The following is a 25,861-nucleotide window of genomic DNA, read 5'->3' on the forward strand; positions in this document are numbered from 1 at the left end:
AATGCAAATTGTACAAGCTCACACCAAAATCACTATAAAGTCAAGCTCTGTGTATGCCAGAATTCCATCCCCAAATAAGGAGAGAAATTTTGATTTGTAACTATTTTTAGCATCTGTATGTTGTCCTACAAAACTGTTTTCTGAACAACCGGTATAAAAAAAACCCATGGGGGGTGTAACAGCCCCAGTCTCTCTCTCTCTCTCTCTCTGATCCCTTAAATCTAATCTTTCCACCATCTGCTTTTTCAGGATTTCTTTTCGGCATGGCTGAAAGAGGTCTTACCATTTGTTTTTCCAAATTTTTCAACACTTATTGGCTTCTTGAAAGTACTGTATTTTATGCCCTGTCCCAAAAATATCCTTTCTTACAGCCTGAGACCATGGATACAATTAAAAGCTACAAAAGCATGAACTATGAACTATGAACTATAGGGACAGGCAACATTCTCAGGTGGGTGAACAAATCTTCTCCTTAGTTATTTTAAAAAGAATTAAATGAGAAGTCAGCTTGCTATTCAATAAGGCCCAAGCATCTAGCACTGGTTGCATGTCTCTGGCCCACCATACAAGCATTTTAAAATAAAAATGGTAAGTCACTGCAGCTCAGTGCTTTGTTTGCCAGGATGAACACATGCCTACCCTACTCCCCCAAATAAAAAGGCAAAATGAGGCAGTAGTAAACATCCTATAATATTAGAAAACATAAGAGGAGAACTGCAGCATTCTGCATAAAATGGATATTTCATGATTGGCATATCACAACTGTTGTTCAAATGTAGCATGTCCATGAAAGCCATTTGGTGAAGACACCGATGTAACAAATGTACTCATTGGCCAATGAGTTGTCTACTTCTGTCCTGCAATATAAATATATGCAGTTCAGATATGTGCCATGATCTATGTAGACATCTGTGCTGCATATAACACAACATGCATTAAGTTAGAACTGGAATTATAAACTTGCTTCGAAGAGTTTGGTGCTCATTCCCTTCTGAGGAACTTGGATTTATGTAGCAAAACAACAATTGGGGGTTTTACATATATAGTATCAAAGAACTTTTCAATTATTTGTCCATTTCTTCTGCTAGAACACTAGATAAAGCAAAGAAAAAGAGAGCATATATTAATGAATAACCTGTGTCAAAGTATCCAACCAACCCATGTAGTAAAGCATTTTCAGAAGATCAGTAACATTGTGTTAGGTCGTGGGTTACTTACTCTGTCTTTGTTTCTTCACTAATTATTTATACATCGAACATAAATAAGATATCCACATCAACACACCAATATTAGGACCACCATCTGCACCATTAAAAGATTCTTCCAAAATTTTGGTAAGCTCTCTCTCTCTCCCCTTCCTGATTTTATTTGGAGCGAAGAGACTACATTGTCCCAGAATTAAAGTGCCACAAAGCTATTTTATTCAGTAACTGTTTTGGGTAAGCATAGAACCAAGGAATACAGTAGAACTGTTTTGGGACAAATAGAGCCCCGATTGAGCTTTCCCATAGCTGACAGCATTAGGAAGATTAAACTGCTGATGTCAAAAAGTTAAGCAATACTAGACAAGGTGAATATTTCTAGACCAGGAAGAAATCTTACAGCTGTAATTAGGTAAGGAATAAAGGTACCAGCTTCATAGAGTTGAAACACACACACACACACACACACACACACTGGACCATCAAAGAGCTCAGGTCAAGATTTTATCTTGGTCCACGAGTCAAAGTAATATGAGAATCTTCAGTGAATTCCAGATAGGGTTCAGTAGTATCAGGAACTTATTGTTTTAATAAATTGCTACCCATGTATGTATCATTATATTGTACATTGTGATGCTGTGCAAATGCCCAGGACTACATTACACATTCATAAGGGCCAGGTAGAAAGAGAAATGATACTTTTTCTTCCATCTTTTGCTTCCCTGGGGTTGTGGCTTGGACTTCCTTTTTTACTGCCACCTCCTGCTCTCAGGTGATCCATTTTCTGCTTCAGGAAGTTTGGAGACTTCTATAGCCTACATTTGCTTGGTCTTGTTTCATTAAGTTCTTTCCTCAATGAACAGGATCGGTGGATTAAGATGGACATCCCCACCGGGGTGGCAGTGATAATAATGGTTTAAGTCAGGGGTGTCCAACCTTGGCTACTTTTAAGACCTGCGGACTTGAATTCACAGAAATTTTGGCTGGGGAATTCTGGGAGTTGAAATCCGCACGTCCTAAAGTGACCAAGGCTGGACACCCCTGGTTTAGGTTTATCAATCTAAACCTAATGAATTTCTTTCCTGAGTACCCAAGACTATTATTACTTCAAGCTGGTTTGTGTTCCTGGTTTCCCCAATAAACCTTTCCACTACTTCACCATCACTGCTGCACCTGCCTTCAATAAGGTACAAACAGCGAAGTAACTTTTCGGGCTGCGTCGGGACAGAAGCGGCCGGCGACTGTGCGTGAGGATGGACGGACGGCCAAAACGCACCAGACGGGCCTTCTTTTTCTTTCTTTAACAAGAGACTGAAAATAATTGTGCGGCCGCTTTGCAAATCACAGGACTCGCTTAACACACCCCCTGCGGGCGTGTTAAATCTTTCTCCTCCGGTTCTTCTTTCCTCGGGTGGACAACCAGCTGGGAGGTCGCTGCAAGCTTTTGCACGTTGCCGGCTGGGTTTGACCAGCACGTTGGCTTGAGGGGTTTCGGCAGCGAAGCGAGCAACCGGCCGCGCTCAACCTCTCGACGCCGTCAGCCATATTGACGCGGCCAGCTGGGGAGGGCCCGGGAAAGGCACGCCCAGAGAAAGAGCCAAAGCCGCTGGAGCAACCGCGCCGCAGCAAAAGCCGCTCCACCCGCTTGAAGAGAGAGGACGCGCCGACGAGGTAAGGCCGCCGAGCGAACCTTCTCTCCGCAGCTTGCCTTGCGTTGGCGGGAAACAGGTGGCTTTCCCCCCCCCCCCGGAAGGATCCGAAACAGTTTCGGTAAGCTCTCGCCTCGGAGGCGGGAAAAGAGGAAGAAGCTCCGGGGGTGGTGGTAGGGGGTGCGGACGGACAAGGTTTTGGCCACAGGTGCTGCGGAGGGGGATTCCCACGCTGCGCTTCTCTCTCGCAGGGAATTTGGGGTTGTTTTTTTCCCGGGGCGGGATTTGCGCCTTTTCTTTTTCTCCCTCAGCCTCCTTCGGAGTTTGGGACAAACTTCGCGCTCGGCTTCCCGGAGGTTTGCGGAAGGGAGAAGTCTCTCGCTCCCTCCCTCCCTCCGCGTCCCACGGAGTTCAAGGAAACTTCTACCCCAGGAAGCGGTGCGAAAGATTGCCGCTAACCTGGAATGTGGTTTTTTTTTCCACGACGGGTTTTTTGTTTTGTTTTTTACCCCTCACGCGAAAAGCCCCTCTTTTGGTTTAGGAAGACCCAGCCAGCCCTTCGGCGTGGGTGGCGTTGCGCGCCTCTTCGGGTCCGCTGGTTAAAGAGAGCGCGTTTAGGGACGTTGAACGGGCGAGCGTTTCGTCTGGTTACCGAAATGGCAGGACTGAGCTACTGAAAAGAATCGATCTCCCCTTTTCGCGCTTGCAGGAGGGCGGACGAATAGAGATTCTGAACTTCCCTGTACGTGAACGCGAAGGTGGCGCTACCAGTACAAAAGGAGGCCATTTGTGCCCTTGGAGGGACGGGGGGGGGGACGTTGAACAAAGGGGGCTTCCTCCCTCCCCCCCAACATTGAGTCGCTGAAAAAGACTGCCAGTTGGACCTACATTATCAGAAAATGTCTTCTTCCCTGTTTACAGTAGTCATGAAGGGCACCAGAGAACAATTACCGATCTCTCCCACCCCCTACTCCCCTCCCCAGGGTTAAGCTCGACCCCTCCGTGTGTTTGTGTCCTATGTGGAATGGGCGCCTGCAGCTTGCTTATTGCGGAATAGTCCTAATCAGATTGCAGCCATTGTCTTCTAAAGGGAGCCGACTTTGAGAAATACGAGCTATCAACTGGTGGCCTGAGAGGCTTAGCACAAGTTTTCCTTCCGAGGGGTTTCGTTGATTCTCTTGTTGCTGGGATACTGGCTTTAGATACCATCCTGGAGAGTCTCTCTCTTTCTCAAGAATCTTGAAATTATAGCTGCTCTTATGGGTGTGGCTGGCAAAATGACCTTCTCTACTTACAATTGGACTCTTTTTTTTTTTCCTACTGGGTGAGGCTGCTGGTTCTGTTTCTTTGTAAAGTGGTGGTGTTACTAAGTAATTATTGGTCATGAGTGAATCATTTTTGCTTACTTAACCTGCCTAAAGCTCCTTAACTATGTCATGTGTCTGAGTTGGTCTTCCTTGTAACCCATTCTACCAGATCTCCTGGAAGCAAAGAGGATATCCATAAACTGCTGTATGAATATTTGGTCTTGGATCAACAGGAAAACCTCAGGAACCAAAAATGCCGAAGCCGGTAAGTAAAAACAAAGAGCTTTACTTTGTTTTATGATTATTTATGATTTATGATTCCATTAAGGTTTCCTTTAGTATGAGTTATAGAAATTATCATTTATAAATCTGCACTTACGTGTAAGATGTTCTTTAGGGGCCTTCTGAATCTAAAAATGCAAAGAAATTTATAGTCTTTGATTAAAATTTAATGAAATCATACTATTAATTGTGGGTTTTTATCTTCTGATTCGGAACCTATTCCATTTTAATTGGAGTAAACCACCTTAATGTTATAAAACAACCCTGAATTGACAGGTATAAAATTGTCATCAGAAAAAAACTGCAAATTTTTTTCCTAGCAAAAAATCTAGGAAGAGCGAGAAAGATTTGGATGGCATCCATAGATATGAAACTAAATAGATTAAACTATAAAATGCAACCACTTTTTATATAAATCTGACACATTTTGTGCTTGTATATTGACTGGCTAGATTTTGATGGTCCTAAGCAAAACTAACCGCACTAATGTTGTATGAGATCTAAATTTCTCTTGTGTTGTTGTTAATGTGGAAAGAACTGATTGAGGTTCTAACAAGTGACATGGAGGTAAAAAAAGGTACAGTTTCAGATTCTTAAGGATTTTGAAAATAACAACTAGCAGTTCCTACATGGGCTAGCTCCAGTGCTTTGATAACAGTAAAAGGGAGTGGCACACTTTCAGCTTTCTTATTGATCTTTTCCCTCAACTTCCAATTCCTTGAGTATCACTGTTAGCACCATTTTGCAGACTGTGCTTGAAGAATATGTTCCTTATCTCTCCACTCAATTTTCTTCATGCTATTACTTGGCCAATATGCATTTTTAATATTTTAGTTTATTAGAACATGAATATTACCACCTAGTCCATGTATGGACTGCTTATTGCAACTATAATAAAATATATTGTTGTCCTAGACTTGCATTGGCTTCCTGTTGTCTGTTGAAATGTAAAGATAAATAAGGACACCATACCATATAATTATCCTGAATTCTGCATAGCTTTTATGCATGCTTGCAGATAGATTGTGTTCCTTTAATTCATCATATGAATGTAAATGTCTTAAGAAAATTAAAGTTGGGACCTTAAAAAAAAAGTTGATGTGAAGGAAGTCCACTGTTTCCAGATAAGAAATTGAGAAATTCTGTAAGACATTTCATGTGTTTTATCAGTTTCTTCTGTGATTCTTCTCTATATATTGAAATGTTTTTTCCTTTGTCTTTGGTGGGGTTGATGATGTTATATTGTTTATTCTTTGGACCCAAGGTTGCAGATATTGATTATGTAAGAATGGATTCCTCTGAAAAAATCTGGACCTTGCTTTCTCCAACACCCTGTTGCACTAATTTACACTAATTGTATCTGACATGCTCTTTCCTAAGTATCTGTGGCATTAGCTATTGTTCTTTACTGATTGACAGGAGAGAAGAGCTTTTGTGCCTTTGACCATGTTTTTCTCTGTTTATTTGGGCAATGGGGAATATTGATGGGGGACTCCCACCTTTTCCCCAAAATTAAATTTAAAGACTTACCTTGAGCTCCCTAGATGACATCAAGTAATTCAGCATGAAGGCTTCAACTATTCAAGTATTTCTTTTCAGCCCAGTAATATGTACTGGAACACCTCTTCTTGCATGAAATGTCATTCTATTTTATTTTATTTTATTTTTACAAATTGTCTCATTTAATAGGATTTGCTGAATAGCTGCACTTAGAATTCTAGCCTAGTCAGAAAACTTAAAGCAATTAATAACTGTGATTTTTTTATTTAAAAATTGTATCCAACTGCTTTTATGGGCAAAAAGTAGAAAGTAATATGTGCGAAATAGTCTGTTCCATGTCTAGACGCTATAAGCCATTTCTTGTCCTGAAAGATTAACTTCCAGAAGGTTGCCAGACTAACCCAGGAATGGCTGGATTGTCATAGTCGAGAACAAATATGGAACATTCTGTAAATTCCTCAGAAGTTTGATCTCCAGGGCAGAATGCTTTGAACAGTCCTACTCTACAGGTAGTCCTCAATTTATGATTGTAATGGAGCCTGCCCATCGCAGTCATAAGTCATATGAGTCTTAAAATGAGTTGCTCACACGATCAACCTAATTTTATGACCTTTTTGTAATGGCCATTACATTAAGATAGCAATTGTAAAATGATCACTGGGGTCATTAAGAATGCTGCAGTAGTTAAATTCTTCACTATGGAGTTTTCCCAAAAGAATGGAACTGCTAATTTTCAGAGAAACGATTGTAAAATGTGGTCATGTGACTGCACGACACTGCAAATGACCGTAAGTGTGGCTGTGATGCTAAGACCACTGGGGAGACAGCTGTTGAATTTTAAATCCAGGTCATAAGTAGCCCCAAGTTAGATCCTGCGTAACTTCAAATGATCACAAGTCAAAGACAACCTGTAAAAAAACCTCAGAAGGCAGGCTGTTCACATTTCTCATCCTGTAGTTCAAGTTGTAAACTTTTTTTATATACACACAGATTAACAGGAGTTGTTGCTGTAGTTCCCTCTATGACCTTGGACTGTGCATTTGCCCTGAATGGCTGCTGTTCTGAATTACTTTTCCACAAGTCACATGGAAGCCAAGAATGTGCTTCTCCAGCAAAATTGGTATCTAAAAAGCTGTTTAATAATGAACTTGGAATTCAGAAAGATGGCAGAGTTCATTAGTTTCACTAAAGTAGGTTTCTTCCAAGAAGCTATTGCAGTATTTGTCTGTGTGGTTAAGGCTAAAGGATCTGTTATTGCGCAAATGGATTGCCGGAATGGATTGCCGGAAAGTTCTATTAACTTTCCACAGAATGCATATTCATTTTTTGCAATGACAGGGTCAAGGCCTAGAGCCAGGGGTCCATAGTTACTGTTATTATAGTCAGCTGGTTTAGAGAGATGCTCGAATATCGTACTGTTCAAACTGCAGTTCTCATTATCCTATGCTGGGATTATTGTAACCATTGCTCTCTGTGACAAATCTACAGAACGCTCTCTTCTTCCTAGGCTCCAGTTTTCTATGGCCACGTTAAATGGGAAGTTTAAAAAGAAAAGAAAAAAAAAGAATAGGCCATAGGAGAACTGGAGTTCCAATGTTACAAGATTTATTCCTGAATATTAGTTGCTTTTTAAAAGTCACTATGAAACGTTTACTTCTGACAAGCACACTAGTTATGTAACTGAAAACCTATTAGCTATATTTGTATTAGCAAACAAAAAGGCCAGCACAAGTCATGGAAGGGAAAGGACCTGACTGATACCTTAAAAATCATGGGCCACAAAGGAACACCTGGTGCATTGATCAGCTGTTCAGTGGCCCAGTCAATGAACCCTGGAGGCACTGCAGGTGCTCAGCAGCTTGTCTTTTGGGGAAGAGATGGCAGCAGATTCTTCTGGCAGCAACAATGTTTAGTGGCAGGGAGTTTTTAAAAAACACCAGCGAGCCACAGAAGGCTGCTAGGAAGGCCATAGTATGTGCAGGCCTGGAATACAGTATATTAAATAGATTTGGTAATGTTAAGAAAATCAGTCCCACTCCAAAGCTTTGGAAGACTGGAAAAGTTGCAGTAAAAGAGTCTGATGCTTAGCAGCATTTTACTAGTGCAATTTCTACTTTTTTAAAGGAAATTTGCAGTCATGAAGTGGATGCAAAGATACAGCTCTTTGACCTAAAAGATAAAATAGCTAATTAATAGGATGAAGATATAATGATTCTATGAGTTCTTTACAGCTCATAACATATCTGTTATAGGGTTTTTTGTAGGTACAGCATAGATCAGGGCCCCCCAAACTTGGCAGCTTTAAGACTTGTGGACTTTAACTCCCAGAATTCTCCAGCCAGCATAGCTGGGAGTTGAAGTCCACAAGTCTTAAAGCTGCCAAATTTGGGGACCCCTAGCATAGATCCACAGTTTCAGTAAGCTATGCCTATGGAGATTGTAATAATTAAAGCTATGACTTGAGAAAAAGGAAGATAAATATGCTTTCACCAGAGCTGCTTTTTGTGTTTCCACAAAAGAAGGAAATTTTATAGATAGTTAGCAAGTTAGCACCTTAACTTTGAGAGTTGTGTTGTGCATCTGGATAAAAGTTACAAAGAAAAATCAAATTTATTAAGCAATTGAAGAAAGTCCACTCCAGGTAAAATTGGAACTCATGTTGACCTATGCTGCAGGAAGAGAAACTAACTTGAGAATACCAAGAACTCAACACTGAGCTACATATATTCTTCACAATGGGAAAATTTTAACACGTGGATTTTATTTACTTTCAAGGAAAGAAGCAACTTAGAACTAAGGAGAAATTTCCTGACAGTTAGAACAATTAATAAGTGGAACGACTTGCCTTCAGAAGTTGTGAATGCTCCAACACTGGAAATTTTTAAGAAAATGTTGGATAACCATCTGACTGAGATGGTGTAGGGTTTCCTGCCTGGGCAGGGGGTTGGACTAGAAGGCCTCCAAGGTCCCTTCCAACTCTGATGTTATGTTATGTTATGTTATGTTATTTGGTAGGGGGAGTGATAAGGCTCATAAAATAAAGCTCTTTAAAATTATTCATGTTGTGGATAAAGCGGTTAGAGAGGTTTGTTTTCTCAAAATGCTACATTTGGAATCTACTTAAGGTTTTTCATAAGGCTGAATGATTGACAAATAGAAGTACTTAAGACAACATATAGTTAACTTTCTCTATTCTTTATAAATCTTTAGTTGATCATTGTCAGAATTCTTTGTAAGAAATAAATTACTGGATTAGATAGATCTTTGCTCTGATCCAGAGTATAGTTTTTGTTTTCTTGTGTATAGGTAAACTTCCACGGCCCTCCAATAAATTTATAGAAAGGTTTATAATTGGTGCATTTTTCTTATTATTTATTGAAGTATAGTAAGTAGAGGTTATTTTCCTAGCCTGAAACGTGAACTAGGAGTAATTTATTTTGATGTCTTTTATAGCCATAATTCAAGTTAATGTTGAATTCAGTATATTTATTAGCACTTTCTCAAGTTCAGTTGCTGTACCTTTAAGTATACTCTTGCTGTTTTCTGCTGCCATCCTATATTTCCACTGCTCCTTCACCTCTCGATCCTGGATAGTCTGCACTGATAAAAAGAAATTGCCCTCCTCTACTATCAGAGGCTTTCTACACTTCTCAATCAAGCAGCATAAAGCAGTGCAGTGAATTTGCTAATCAGGCTCTGTGATAGGGTTCTGTTTCAATATGACCTCCTGGACTTTATGTCTAAGTTACACAAGAATGTTCTGTGGGCTGAGGAAAAAGTTCCTTCATCTAATCAACAAAAGCTGCTTACAGTATGTTCTTAACCGTGCCCGAGTTAGATTTGTCACCTGACATTTAGAAAAAAGTTTTTTCCAGACTCCCCCCACTTTCTGCTGCTAATTAATCCTAGAAAGCCTAAATGCTGACGTGTTCTGAAATATATTGTAAAAGGAGACAAGAGGCACTGATTTTTATATTATGAATGTGAGGATAGTACTAAGATTTGTAACCATGGCTGAGTACCTTCGTGCTGTCCAGGCTCAGCTTTCTACCTAACTAGTAATTACTAAGCAATTCTTTGACAGGATAATTAGAAAAGGAAAACAACTATCAAAGGGGATTACCCTGTTTTAAACATATTAGTCACCTTCTAGTTTCAGTAGAGAGAAGATGGGGATCATTTATTTTTTTCCTCAAGTTCTGTGGTTCCTATCTAGTACTTAGCTAGGTGATCTAGGATTAGACCTGCTATTGTACATGAACCTGACCATTACAAATTGCCCTAAACACCCTGCAGTTTTTTTAGATTGCCCTAGAGAATATGGATAGGGATGTGGTGGCTCAGTGGCTAAGACACTGAGCTTGTTGATAAGGTCACCAATTCAGCGGTTCGAATTCCTAGTGCTGCATAACGGGGTGAGCTCCTGTTACTTGTCTCAGCTTCTGCCAGCCTTGCAGTTCGAAAGCACATAAAATATGCAAGTAGAAAAATAGGGACCACCTTTAGTGGGAAGGTAACCATTCCGTGCACCTTTGGTGTTTAATCATGCCAGCCACATGACCACGGAGGCGTCTTTGGAAAGCACTGGCTCTGTGTCTTTGAAATGGAGATGAGCACTGCCCCCTAGAGTCAGGAATAACTAGCACATATTTGCAAGGGGAACCTTTACCTTTTTAAAGAATACAGGTATCTTAGATTAACATAGCAAGGTGTCTGAAACAGACACCTGTTTTTCTTAAGAGAGAAAACCTTTGAAATAAAAGGGTACATATCCCACTGATCTATTTTTGTTAAGTTGAAGAGTAGCTTACACATGGCAGCAGGCCTCAACTCACTGAAAAATAAACATTGATTCTTGAGCTTATTTTTTTTTCCTGAATTGCTCTGAAAGCCATCCTATGATGCTAAGAGCCTATGAGCAGTGGTTAGAATTCGGTATTGCAGGCTGACTCTGCGACTGCCAGCAGTTTGATTCTGAGCGGCTCAAGGTTGACTCAGCCTTCTATCCTTCCGAGGTCGGTAAAATGAGGATCCAGACAATAGGTTCAATAGATGGACAATAGGCTGATTCTATAAACTGCTTAGAGGGCTGTAAAGCACTGTGAAGTGGTATATAAATCTAAGTGCTATTGCTATTATGTAGCTATATTAAACCATAGGCTGAAGGGTAAGATTCGTAATGCATCCTTGTGCTAGTCATTAATGATTGGATATATTCAATACTTATTGAATAGCTTTAAATTTGGTCTTAAGCCTATTCTAAAGCATAAAGCTAGAAAAAAAGTCAGATTTAAAAGTAATTAATTGGTGACAAAAAATTAAACCTATGTATGATCATTACATGGTTTTCCTATTTTTTTCAAGAATTGCAAACTATTCTTTTATTATCTTGTCTTTCTTCTAGGAACTGAAGGTAGAATATTATACAGAGAAGTGGAATGGTGGAAGTTTCCACCAAGCTTCTGTAACATCGAATTTGCATTCTTTATGAATTTTGCAAATTAGGGAATGTTTGCGATCTCTTGTTTTGTAGAAATTATTTTGCTAGTTATGCTTCACAGACCATTTGTTTACTTAAAATTTTTGAGTTTCAATTGGTATCAGGAATACATGTAAGAGAAAGCAGCTTTATTTAAAGAATATAAAAGTTGAGTTTTTGCATTATAATAATAATAATAATAACAGAGTTGGAAGGGACCTTGGAGGTCTTCTAGTCCAACCCCCTGCCCAGGCAGGAAACCCTACACCATTTCAGACAAATGGCTAGCCAACATTTTCTTAAAAATTTCTAGTGTTGGAGCATTTACTACTTCTGCAGGCAAGTTGTTCCACTGATTAATTGTTCTAACTGTCAGGAAGTTTCTCCTTAGTTCTAGGTTGCTTTGAGAAACACAAAATAATGATATTCAAAATAATACAGGTATTTTCTACATTTCTATGTAATTGTGGCTTGCATTCAATCCTATTTATATCCTTAGATCTTGGCTGATCATTGGATTGCAGATAAAAGAGAAACAGGAAAGGGATTTTTTTTCCATAAGAATGTAAAAAAGACATATTTTTTCTCTTGCTTTGTTTTGGGGACTTGTGCTGGAGTGTGATTGCATTGTTATAGATTAGCCATGTGTATCTTTATGTGCATGTAAGTTACTATTGCTTTGAAATAAACAGCAAATTGGAATGGCATAGGAAAGCTTATTAATCAATCCTGTTGCAACAGTAGCTGGCCAGCTTAACTTGTAGTGTATTATTGAGCAAATCTAACTAGAACTAAGGGCTAAACTACAGAAAATATAAAACTTCATATAATTATTAATAATAACAATTATTTCATTAGATTGAAATAATCTAATATTAATATAATAATAATAATAATAATCTAATATTAATAATTAATATAATAGAGCAAATTTTTAAAATTCTCATACCACTAGCAAAATCCAGATTTCATTCTCGATCAGGCCCTCTAGCATTTGACACATCATAATAATTGTTCTTGAATGAGATTTTAAATGATATTTAAAATGAGATTGAGTGATATTTAAAAATATCAACATATTTCTTAAAACATATTTTTGGTGTGCATAAATCATAACATCAGCCTCCAACCTATCCTGATATACCTTCCCCCTGAATATTAAAATTGCATTGTTGGGATAGGTAGAAGAAAATCACCAGACTTACAGGGAAGGGAGTGGAGAGGAGAGGAAATTTCTCACAATTGATATTCATGCAGGTGAATTTAATTCTAAGCACTTTCTAAAGCAGGGATGTCAAATTCACGGCCCATAAGCTGGATGCATCACATGCTTGCCACGCCCACACTCAGTTTAGCAAAGGAGAAAAAAGTCAGGATACATCACATGACAACGTGACGATGTGAGTTTGTCACCCTTGTTCTAAATGAACAATACAATAGTTATTTGGGCTGGTGATTGGGCTAGTAAGCAAAACTTGATGTTAACATCTTTATATTATTTGTGTTCCCTTAACATTTTATATTTTAGGATATGTCAGAGCATTAGCAAAATCTTAGGAGAATATATCCAGTGGAAAGATTAGGAAAAACTGAACAGTTGGTTGTGGTACCAAAAAGAAATATAGGTGTTCTGGAACATGTAAATTGTGTTTGAAAATGATGCTACATTATTGTCTCAAATATTCCGTTTCTAGCAAACCTGATTTAAAACAAAATTTTCATTAGTATACTTAACCCTATCTTCTCAACATGCAACCTTGGCCATCCAGATCTCCTCCTTTCTTGTTAAAATTACCTTTTTAATCAATGTTTAATCTTCTACCTGTATTTAGGCTTCTTGCTGGGCTAATAAACCAGTTGATTTACTTTGGATTTAGCATGTGGACATTGTGGTTTATATACCATTTTGTGTGTGTGTGTGTAAGCCAAATTGCTATGGCTTCTTTAATACAATATGTCAAGATTAATACTATTTGCAGTATGTTCACAAGTAAACTGGACTTCACTGTGAGCTTTTTGCTGATTTTACAAAGAAGGTTCTATTCTGCGAATTCGGATCAGAGAAGGGAGGGGGACCTTTGGATAAAATGTGATATTTTAAACATGATCTTTAACTTGTATAATAATACAAATTATGTTTCTGGAAACAAGTATCCATAAAAAGACAGTTTGTTGTTTTTCTTTGAGTGTCATCCCAAAAATGAACTGCTTTGGTCTATTTCCAGTATTTAGTAGATATAGAAATTGCTTCTTTTCTTGCTGCAAAGGCAAATAGGTAAGCTTTGGAAACTTAGAACTATTAAGGCTGAGCAACTGTTTTGTACCATCAACATTAAAAAACAAACAAACTTAAGTACCGATTTGCATACAGCTGTTAAAACAATGCAGTCTGCTTCGCAAGACATTTGCTACAACTGCTTTCTCTTTGTCCTTTTCGGGTCTCTGCAACAGTAGAAACATGAATCATTTGTCACACTAATTGGACAGTGATAACCCAATCAGGGTAAATATATGCAGCATAATTCAACCACAATTGTTTTAATTGCTTATATTCTGTGGTGAGTCCTGCCACCTGCTGCACCCAAGTTTAGCCCTACTTTGTGAATCAAGGCCCAATAACCAAAAGAGACTCCCATCCTCTTTCCAAAACTGTTCAGCATACACCCAAACTTTGTCCCCCAAAATTGGAGGATTAACTAATGAAGAGAATTTATTCTTGCATAAGGAAGCGATGTTGGATGTAGCTCATTGTCTGAAACAGTGCAGTGTCAACAACAATTAAAAAAGTGGGAGACTCTTAAGAACTCCTCTGTCCTGTCCTTTTCAAAATGGCACAAATGCTACAGCTGCCACTTAGTATAAGTGGAATAATAAATGCAGGAATGAATTGAGGCAGATAAAGACTTTGCTGAGAGGAAGTAGAAAGCTTGATAGCAGCTTTCAGAAAAAAGTGAGCTGCTTCTTTTAGACACAAACCCAATAAGAAATTTAAAGGTAGAGAAATAAAAATACATCTTTAATTGCGTTGTGGACATTATTGTGTAGTGTTTTAAATATATCCTTAAGCCCATCTTCCACAACCTGTTGCCTCGCCTTAGAAATATTTTGGTCCAATTCTTATAGTTAACAGTTTTTTGTTTTTGTTTATTGTGCTAGCATTTCAGACTGTTTGCTTTTTCAAAAGATTAAAGTAATACGCCTTGAAACTAGACAGTGTTTTCTCTTCTAGATTTTAGTTATGATAATTTAAGTTGCAGTGTATAAGAAATGTAAAAGGTTTAAACAGCTTTGGTTGCCCAGGGCTAAATAAGATCAGGGTTTTTAAGCTATAAAGATCAAAGTTCAAACTGTAGTTTGTGACTTTATACTCGTATCACTTGTTTTCTGCTGACAACAGAACACAGCATACAAGCAACACTTCTGCAGCTAAAAGATTTAGATTATTAAAATAGACTCAAGCAGAAAGGTTATTTTTTTATAATTCCTTTTAAAATTTTGTATTACTTAATATGATCAAACATATAAAATCATGAGGTTGTGAATAGATCAGAAGAAGTACAATTAATGATGCTTAAAATATATAAAGTTGAAATTCTCAGTGAAAAGTTTTATCCAAAAACTTTCTACTATTGACCTCACCCCATTCCTAAGAGGACCATAAGGGGCGTGCATAAGCGCACAAACGTGCCTACCCTTCCTGTCCTATTGTTTTTCTTTTCTTCTTCCTATATATATGCTTATACCTCCTTATATTTACTCAGATATGTTTATATACTATATAATCTTTTTGTATGATACCTACATATATTGTTGTGACAAAATAAATAAATAAATAAAAATAAATAAAATAAAGAGAACATTCTTGTCAAGTATAAAATTTGCACAGAATGTTTACGTAGCTACTTAACTCCAATGTTCAGATGATCCGTTAGAGTCTACTTAGTCTAGGCCATTTTATCCCTTTTTTCTACAGTTCTTCATATTCTTGGAATTCAAAGCATTGTTGAATGAAACGGCTTTACAGCCATTATAGTATCTGCAGTAAGATTGGATAGTACAGAAGTATCTGTTACCCCAGAATCCTGTACAATCCCTGGAAATCTTATGTGCAACTACGAGATCTCTAAAATTGTGTAATGTTTTATATAATAGAAGTGAATATGTGTTATAAAAACTTGAGTGGGAATTCTTTTTGTTGCATATAACAGGAAGATTTTTGTAGGTAACAGCATCTACGCTACTTAGCTTATCTCCCCAAAATTGATAGGGTTATATAGACCAGGAGGGGATAATTAAGCTATAGGCTAAACTGAGATTTGCATAATAACTTAGAAGTGGCCATTGCAAATGGCCTTCTGTTTACTGCTTTGCATGGTGCTAGTACTAAAGTTTTTGATTTGTTTACCTTTTGTGTTTCAAACAGCAAATAGCTTTTCTTTTTCTTGTCTAATCTTTATTAAATAAGTTTTCAATAGAATAAAACCAGTGCGAATTTTGAATCACGAAAAAGAATAGGGAAAAAGAAATAAAGCAAAAGACATAGAAAAGAAATTGTAACTCTTTTGTGTTTTAAGTGGCAAATGTTTTGTTTCTTTTCCAAGAAAATAATTTCAGTAAAGAAAAAAAATATGGCAGAAATAGTGGATTAGCAATGGAGCAATTATTTAGTTTGTATTATTAATAGAAGCTAATATGAGAAAGGAATGGTTTTGTGTTAATGACTGTAACGTACATGTATTTTCAGAACAGAATAACCAGTTGGAAGGGACCTTGGAGGTCTTCTAGTCTAGTTCAATACCCCTGTTCAAGAAGGAAACTCCATACCATTTCAGAGAAGTGGTTATCCAATTTTCATTCTCCAGTATTAGATAATATTCATTATGTGAATATGAATATACTCATATTCATAATATTTGCTTTCCTCAATTTTAACTGGCGTTGGTCAGCTTTCAGGAAATCAGAACTGGAATGTGCTATTATGTGCCTTCCACATTTTTGTTAATAGCTGCTTGCATACATGTTAGTTGCATCCAGAACATCCAGAAAGAAAGCAATAATAATAAAGTAGTCTTTGACTTACCAGTCACGTAACAAATGTTAAAAGTTACAATGGATTTCAAAAAAGTTAGTTACCATCCATTTTTGAAGTTATCATTGCTTTACCACCCCAGCAGTCAGTCACATGATCTCACTTCATATGTTTGGCAACCAGCTCCCATTTGTGACTTTTTTGCCATTTTCGATTGGTAAACTGAACTCAGATTTATGACCATGTGGTTCACTTAACAATGTGGTGACACACTTAATAGACATTGTAAAAACAATTGTAAACTTGAATCTGGTCACATGGCGACTAAACTTATGACTACAACAATGTGCAGCCAAAGCCCCAGGATCAATGTGGTCATAAATCAAAGACTCCAATACAATATTTTCATAGTTGTTTTGTGTACTAGTGCAGGGATCTCCAACCTCTGGGCTGTTTGCCCACTAGTGGGCCTTGAGCTATTTGCAACCGGGCTGCAGAAATGGCGGGCAAGCAAATGCACATCCCCACTTCCCATGAGCAAATGGAGCTGGGTGCACACTTGCCAGTCACTTGTGCGGAACTGTCCCCTCTCCCTCCTCTCACCGCTGGTATGCAAAGCCAGAAAAGTTGGGAATTCTGTACTAATGTAAAAATATTTCGTTAATAAGTATAATTTAATTGTATACTGCCAACAACACTAATTGTGGTTTTATATTTCTTCTAGGTCAATGTTCGAGTTACCACCATGGATGCAGAACTGGAGTTTGCCATCCAGCCTAACACTACAGGGAAGCAGCTGTTTGATCAGGTTAGTGTAAGCATGCATGAAATTAAAAAAAACCAGGAAATTACAGGTGAGAATTTGATTTCTGACCAAACAGAAACCTTGAAACCATGAATACTGCAGATTAGGATTCCTCTCCTTTTTAATCTCTTCAATCCACTGGCCATCTCTACCTATTCTTAAGCCGAAGAAAATAAAACTACCACCTATACTGCTATCAGCTGCAGGTTCAATAAATGTGGTAGTTAACATTCCCCTTGCCATTCTTTTTAAGCTAGGTTTTTGACTTTTCATTATTGTATTTTCATAATGACATTACTATCAGCTAACAAAAGTTCTGTGTCCTTTAATATATTTCTTATAGATAAAAAGACAGTGTGCATCCTATTCTGAAGCATTTCACTTTCCCAGACTCATTTCTTATAACAATTTCTTATTCATTGTAAAAGTTCCTCTGAATACATAACACAGATGTGTTATGGCACATCTATTAGCCTGAATATAACTAATATTCTGTCACCATTTGCAAATCAAAGGCCTTGTACTGAAGAGAACAAATTTAAACCTCTTAACCTGCTATCTTACATTAGCTATCTGATCAGGTATCCATCTGCCTTTTTGGAAACTTGTCTATTTATTCCACATAAAACTCATCATTCTTCATAGGACATTAAGCAAAATGTTCTTTTATTTTAAAAAAAATAGTACCATGGGTGTTTTTTTTTGTTTCTGTTTCATCTCTTCTTCATTAGTAGCTTTACCATAGCTGTATATTTTCCTGTGATTTTTCCAGACTTCAAGTTGTACCTTATTTTTTCTTTTTTTCACTATTTATTGATATTTTTGACTGAAATAAAAGGATCTAGGAACCATATGCAGTCCACTGGTTGCCTCTATTATCCAGCTATAAAATAATATATTAGGTTTTTTTCCCCCACCATTGGGGTGGGATGGCATGTTTATTGGATGTTTAGTAAGTCTGAAAATACTGAATTAAAATTCTGAGAAACAAATCCTAATGCATTTCCTTAGAATTCTAATTAGAATGATATAACAATGACATTAAATACTCAAGACTGACTATTGGTGATGTTAGCCTTAATAAACTTTTGAGTCTTTAATAGCAATTTGCAAGATGTTCAGTCTAGACTATTATCATGTTCTCTGTTGAACAATTCTGCTGCTGTGCCCGCCCACTTTTCAGTTTCAGGAAAGCCAATTTGGCCAATTGCTTGCCTTTCTGAGTATATACTGGTATACTGTATATACCTTTATGTACACACATGTACACCCACAAATATTGGCAAAATTATATATATATGGGTTTTTTCCTATCGAAGCAACCTGGTCTACCCAAATATGGGAGGGAGCATATTGCTTCCCTTTCGCCTTTCAGCCCCAGTCCATGAGCCCTCACAGGCAGTCGCTTACATGACAAACTATTTTGTGTTAAATTTATATTTACTGACAAAGAAATAAAGGGAGACTAGTATAGATCTATGTCAAGCTATTTAGTTCTCATCAGCTAGCCATACCCTTCTGGGATTCAAACCTGGGCTTGTTTGCACATTAGGCAGATGTATTAACCTCTAAGCCACAGATTCTCCTCCTCACTTTGTCAACTGTACTAGGGGAAAGATTAAATGGGTTTTTTCCTTATCGAAGCAATCTGGTCTACCCAAATATGGGAGGGATCATACTGTTTCCATTTCGCCTTTTAAGCCCCAACCGAGGAGCCCCCACAGGCAATCGCTTACACGACAAACTATTTTGTGTTAAATTTATATTTACTGACAAAGAAATAAAGGGAGACTATATCTATATAACTATATATATATATATATATGTATTAAAGCAGTAATATGGACATGTATTGCAGGCACAGCATTTTTTTCCCTTTTTTTCCTGCTTTTCCTGACTAACACCTGCTACAGATTCCTTTTACAACAGGTTTTCCTTGCTAGCGTAATAACTATAAAACTTGCCTTGTTTCCCCTATTTAAAATTCAGCAGGATTTTTTGGGGGTGGGGGTGTTTAATTACTATTTTTATTATCCTGAGCTACCTACTTTTTCTCAATGTTTTAATTCTGGTGCATATATTTTCCAGCTCAAGTAAATAACAATCGGAGAAATCATACACCTTGAGCATACCTATCCCTGAAATGTGTCTTTTAAGGAAGCAGTTTTTAACATTTTTTTTCTTTTTTCATTAATTTTTACAACCTTCATTTGGGAATTCAAGCTTCTATATGTCTTATGTCTTACTGCCATGAGGAAATATGCCCAGTAACTTTTTTATTTTTACCTTGCTTATATCATTTTCTGTTTCCTACATGAAATGAAACCAAACGATGCACTTTATCATATATGATAGCTTCATGGTCATATAGTTGTTTTATTATGATTACTGCTAATTAGAAGTTGGAAGAGACTTTATCTTAAATTAAATGCAGTAACCAGAGGGAAACTACAGGTACTGGATTGTTGTTTGGCTGGAGGCAAGTTAGTCAAGCTATCTATCAATAGCCTACAATTTGTTCAAGCTGGTGAACAGGTCAGAAAAAATAAATAAGTCAAAGAACTGTAAGCCATCAGAACATTTGTCAATGCAATTAAATATTCATTTGATACAAAAATAAATTGATAATGCTAAAGTAAAACTTCAACAGTAGGATAGACAGCATATAAATGTAATAATGAATTAAAAAAAGAAATGTATTATTTTGAACCTGATTTTCTGCTTTAGCCATTGATTTCTCAAGGTAGGAAGTTTCCCCCCCCCCAAAGGCTTTCATATCAGTATACAAAATCTCTCTTGCTCATATCCCTACTACCATTGTTCTTCAGATACAAATATGAATCATTCTTCTATTTCACAAAAATTCCCTTTCTATATTGGCTGCTTACAGGAAAACGGCATCCCTCTGGCTTCTAGCTGCTCCATTCTTCTTCCCTTTTCTCTGAATCATGCTTATGATCCACATTGAGGCACTCTGGCTGAGTGACTCAATGTGTAGGGTATGTCTCATCTCTCTGCAGGGGCTTGCCAGGTTTATTACCAGTATGAGTGAGCACCATTTCTGGAAGGTGGGAACAGACTGTGTCACCCACATATACCCAGTCACAAATTCTCCACTTACAGAACTGTATTCTGTTGCAGATCCTACTTCTGTTGCAAGGCCGGTCATAAGTCACTTTTTTTTAGTGCTATCGTAACTTTGAATGGTTGTAAATCAAGGACAGCAATAGTTGATAGCAATTTCACCATGTTCCTCCAGTTTCTTATAGAATTAGGTTGCTGGTTAGGAGGCCCAGTTAATTCCTCCAAAAATTTGAAACTATGGAACATCAGAAGCTGTACATTTTTTAGGCCACACAGCTGCACAGGGTCAGGAAGATATATGTTTGAGTTTCAGAGGTGATGAATGGGCAGAACATGTGGTTGCACTCGATTGCTGCTCCTTTAATACTTCCTTAATTAAAAAAATACATTTTCCTGAACCTGCTTTGCTACATTCAAGTCCAGGAAAAGGCATTGTTTATATAGAAAATAATGAATAGCTACAAAAGGGAGGCAACCATAATGTAGAAATATAACTTTTGACATCAAAAATAATCTTCCACCATGCATACTTAATTATGGTATGAGTCCTACGGGAGTCCTACGGGAGATGGTGCGGTATATAAGTTTGATTAATAAATAAATAAATAAATAAATAAATGGTGCATTAGTCTTCATTGATTTATAAAAGATGCAGCATTGAAACCACATTGTCATGTTTTATTAAGGTGTTGTCATTATTCAAAAATACAATATAGTTCCAAACTAAATTTTCCTTGGGCAACATTCTGAGCTTACTGGGATTACTGTTAAATAGTATAACAGTACTATTATAAATGATCTTATTTCAAGAAGAAATTACGTTTTAGTTACTTTCAACATTTTGAATAGTATTCTAAATAATTGTTTTATATTTTAATCTAACAGCATGTCAATCTTTGAAATCAGTTCTTTTTTTCTCAACCGAGTTTAGAAAGTTAAGCATGGATGCAATACTTTTGTCATTTGCTTGACATGGCAAAACTTTTAATGGTTTAATATTACCTATATGAATTGTCTTAGGAAGTGTTACAGCTTTAAACCCACTGCTTCAACTTTTCCTAATTCCTTTCAGGTGGTGAAGACTATAGGTTTGCGGGAAGTATGGTACTTTGGTCTTCAGTATATGGATAATAAAGGCTTCCCAACCTGGCTGAAGCTAGAGAAAAAGGTAATGAAATAAGCTAATTTTGCTAGCAACAGCAATAGCACTTAGACTTATATACTTCTTCATAGTGCTTTACAACCCTTTCTAAGTGGTTTACAGAGTCAGCTTATTGCCCCCAACAATATGGGTCCTCGTTTTACTGACTCGGAAGGATGGAGTCAGCCTTGAGCCGGTCAAAATCGAACTGCTGGCAGTCAGCAGAATTAGCCTGTAATACTGCATTCTAACCACTGCACCACCTCGGCTCTGTTGAAATATTAACCAGCAAAAACCAACAAGAATGGGACATTGCTTGATTCCCTTACTCCTATCCCCTTTCATAAGGGTCCAGTGCTGTTAAAATAAAGCAATTTGTTGAGATGGTTTTTAGGCTTGGGTATTGATAAGAGATAATCACAGCTATGCATCTGCCATCTCACTTGAATAATAAGGGCATGTGCCCTTCTAATTCAGAAAGAGGTACAGATGTCATCATTAAGTCCATGTGCTAGGACAGTAATAGTCTGCGATGGACTGTAGGGCAAGAAGCCATTTACACTTTGAAGTATACTTAGAACCATCTAAAGCAGATTTTCAGTAGAACTAGTATTTGGAGTTGTAATTTCAGGTTTTTGATACCCTCTTGTATAGGAATTTCATTTTTTTAAATGTATAAATAAAGATTGTTGGTGGGGTGTCTGGTGGGGACCAGTGAGTTGGTAAACTGAGTGTGCACTCACAGTATATGCATGCATCCTGAGAATCTGAACACAGTTTAGTCTCAACATTCCTTTAATCTACTCATAATACGGGCACTGTGTTTATTTCAGTTAGCTCGGTCTCTTGGTACATGCACATAAATTTTTAAATACTTTTCAAGACTAGTCAATCTGCCTAGAGCGGTCTATTCTTATAGATATAGTGTGGAGACTAGTCAAGACATAGGTCTTGATAGTCCACACTGATTTAAAGAATTATCTCAGAAAATTATTTTTTCAGTGACCTATTTGTAATCAATCATAGGAGGCATAAATAGTATTAATATCAGGAAAAAAAAGTGAAGCTATAATCTGGTCCTGTACTACTTAATATCTGAATAGATTAAAACAGTATGATGGTATTAAAAAAAAACATATGAAGTTTATGTTAGTCTTTCAGAAGTCTTTCCAGATTGTGCTCAGTTCACGCAAAGTAGACGTTTCCATCTCCCTCCCCTTAATTTTATAAAACTATATAGCTTTTGCAGTCAGTTCAATTGAACTGATAATTGAAACAACTGTGTCAGTTATCAATGTTAATTTAGTAGATGCTGTTTAAAATGGCTAATCCAATATCCTTAACACAGTTTATTTTGTACATAGCAGGAATGCTGATGCAGAAAAAGCAATTTAAAGGGACTATATAAATCTGTAAACTTAGGTTAGGTTGTGGTACTGAGATAAATTGCAAGCAGGCAAGAACATATAATCTTAGTGAGATAATGTTTAAAATACTTAAACATTGTATTATTGTAATCCAGATGTGTTATAATGATGGATAACTTTTCCCTAAAAAGGTGAAGGTTCACCTCACACATATGTGCTAGTCGTTCCCAACTCTAGGGGGCAGTGCTCATCTCCGTTTCTAAGCCGAAGAGCCAGCACTGTCTCCTGACAATTCCGTGGTCATGTGGCCAGCATGACTAAACGCCGAAGGCGCATGGAACGCTGTTACCTTCCCACCAAAGGTGGTCCCTATTTTTCTACTTGCATTTTTACATGCTTTCAAACTGCTAGGTTGGCAGAAGCTGGGGCAAGTAATGGGAGCTCACTCCATCATGCGGCGCTAGGTATTCAAACCACCGAACTGCAGACCTTTCTGATCGACAAGCTCAGCGTGTTAGCCACTGAGCTACCGTGTCCTCTCACTTGTCCCTAGTGGGCCCTTATTAAGCAAATAAACAAAGAACAAGCATACTCTGGTTGACACATGGAGGGAACAAATATTAGGAAGTGTCTCCAGCTTTCCTTATCACAAAGCCAGATGTGTAAACAGAAGCCTTTTTGTTTTTTCGAAGACATTTCACTTCTGTTAAGTACTAAAGCAATTTCCTTTTCTTTAGTGCAAAATGTTTGTTTGTGTGTTAGAGAGAGAGAGAGAATATGTATGTTCATGCTCGCTGAAAGTTAAACATCTGCTGACAGTGCAAACATCCTGAAAGATAGTTGCTCCTATTTCTACACTTATCAAATCTTGATGTTTGCTGAGCTATAGGAAAAAAAACAACCTCAGAAATGTAGAGATTTCCTTGCTCAAACAACCCTTCCCCCACACACATACATGTAGCTATGTTATAATATGACCCATATTACCAATAGAGGAGAATATTTGTAACTCAGGGTTGAAGTGAGGGTTCTTAGTGCTCTCTGAGCCTGGTTGTTCCCTTGCAAATGTTTCATTATCCAAACTAGGTAACATCATCAGGAGCACTGATAACATTACCTGGTTTGGGTAATGAAATGTCTGCAAAAAAACAACCGAGGACAGAGAGCACCAAAGACCCCTCATGACCTTCCTAATAGTTACAGAGCAACATTACTGATCAAGTCATAGGAATCAGAAAGGCAATTGAAATGGTTGTTTTAATACTGGTATTTTGGGGGCAGAATAACTTTTTATACTTAAGTAGAGACTGTTGTTTTTACAGATTTAAAATAAGTTGATTCTTTGGAGCTGGAGACAACCATACAAATTCAAAATATGTAATAACTTAATAATAAAATGTTATTATTGATTAGAGTTGGGCAACACCAAAATTGAATAAATAAATATCTTTGTTTTCATAATTTACTGATACTTATTGTTGGTCCTCTTGACTTATCTCTACTTAGGTCTCTGCTCAAGAAATCAAGAAAGAGAACCCTCTCCAGTTCAAATTTCGGGCCAAGTTTTTTCCTGAGGATGTGTCTGTAGAGTTGATCCAGGATATCACGCAGAAACTGTTCTTCTTGCAAGTGAAAGAAGGAATTCTTAGCGATGAGATCTATTGCCCACCTGAAACTGCTGTCCTTCTTGGATCTTACGCTGTGCAATCCAAATTTGGAGATTATAATAAAGAACTGCACAAGGCTGGATATCTCAGTTCTGAACGCCTGGTCCCCCAGCGGTAAGCACTCCTCTTGAAACCCTGAGGGCCAGCTCTCCCCAATTCTATTGAGTGAACTTCCAGATAAGAATGTGGGATATGTAAAAGACACTAGAACAGCTTTTGCAACTCTTACGACTGATAGCCGATGTATTAAGAGGGTGACACAATAAAACGAAAAGTCTGAGATTTGTTTTTCAAAATGTTGATAAAGCCAAAATACCAGTAATAGAAAAGAACTACAGTATGTTATAATTAATAAAATTTAGCACAATTTAAGATTTTTAAAAATGTTTTAGAATATTAGGGATGCTCATTGCTTATGGGGTTCTAGTACTGCACATAATAGTTAGTAACTAATCATGGCAGTGAGGCTAATATTTAAAGTTTTGAATCAATCGCTATCTCTCTTCTCAAACTACTTCAGGATGGTTGTTATAGGGAAAATTGAAAGAACTACGTGTACCACTTTGAGGTCCTGAAGTAAAATGTGATCTAAACCTAATGAAAATTGTAACACACAAATGAAGAAATATTATCAACATAGAGTGTCAGTTGAAGAGGTCTATTTTTTCTCAATTCACTTCTGGTTTCAGCTAACAAACTAATAAATTTCTGCTATTTAACACTGCCTTAAGACATCAGTTTGTTCCATGGAACTCTTGAGTACAAAATTCAAGGGACCTTTGCAGACTTTGCACATCCTTAAAGAATAACTTTGTAGTAAAGCTAGAGTTTAATCATTAAAAGACTAGTAGTGTTGGAACTTGATCAAGGTTCATCTTTTTTAAAAAAAATCTGAAAAAGTGACTTTTTTTTACTTTAAATGCTTTGTGCCATCTTTTCCATATACCCAACTTCGCTAGCACATGACATTTTTGTAAATAAAACAAATTGAACCTTAAATTTCATGATATATCTTTACATTTTTAGAGTAATGGATCAACATAAACTATCTAGAGAACAATGGGAAGAAAGAATTCAAGTATGGCATGCTGAACATGGTGGAATGCTTAAGTGAGTTATATCATTGAATGTTTTTATTGACTTTTAAAAATTGGTCTTAATTATTTTCAAAATGTCCAATGTTTAATACTCTTATTCCAAACTGACATCTTATATGAGATCTAAGCACTAGAGAAGATTTTTAAAGCACCACTTTCTTTGAAGTATCTTTTGTTCTGCACTCATATTAAATTACTATTGATTTGAATAAAAATATCCAACATGTATATACTATATAGACAAAGCCAAGA

The 25,861-nt window shown here is 37.2% G+C and overlaps 1 protein-coding gene across 3 annotated transcripts in view; it reads left to right on the forward strand.

Moving 5' to 3' along the window:
* Window positions 1-2,627: 2,627 nt before the first annotated feature.
* Window positions 2,628-25,861, forward strand: part of EZR (ezrin) — a 39,209-nt gene continuing 15,975 nt past the window's right edge. Inside the window, exons 1-6 of one of the 3 annotated variants that reach the window (XM_058168526.1) lie at window positions 2,628-2,873; window positions 4,328-4,423; window positions 17,173-17,256; window positions 21,410-21,505; window positions 24,352-24,626; window positions 25,539-25,622. In XM_058168526.1, the coding sequence (XP_058024509.1) occupies window positions 4,412-4,423; window positions 17,173-17,256; window positions 21,410-21,505; window positions 24,352-24,626; window positions 25,539-25,622 (551 nt within the window). In that variant the 5' untranslated portion in view covers window positions 2,628-2,873; window positions 4,328-4,411. Of the gene's footprint in view, window positions 2,874-2,910; window positions 2,973-3,121; window positions 3,594-4,327; window positions 4,424-17,172; window positions 17,257-21,409; window positions 21,506-24,351; window positions 24,627-25,538; window positions 25,623-25,861 lie in introns of those variants that run through there. The other 2 variants (XM_058168533.1, XM_058168539.1) reach the window with 2 other exon arrangements.

The sequence above is a fragment of the Ahaetulla prasina genome, chromosome 1 (genome assembly GCF_028640845.1).
Source record: "Ahaetulla prasina isolate Xishuangbanna chromosome 1, ASM2864084v1, whole genome shotgun sequence".
Taxonomy (NCBI): Eukaryota; Metazoa; Chordata; class Lepidosauria; order Squamata; family Colubridae; genus Ahaetulla; species Ahaetulla prasina.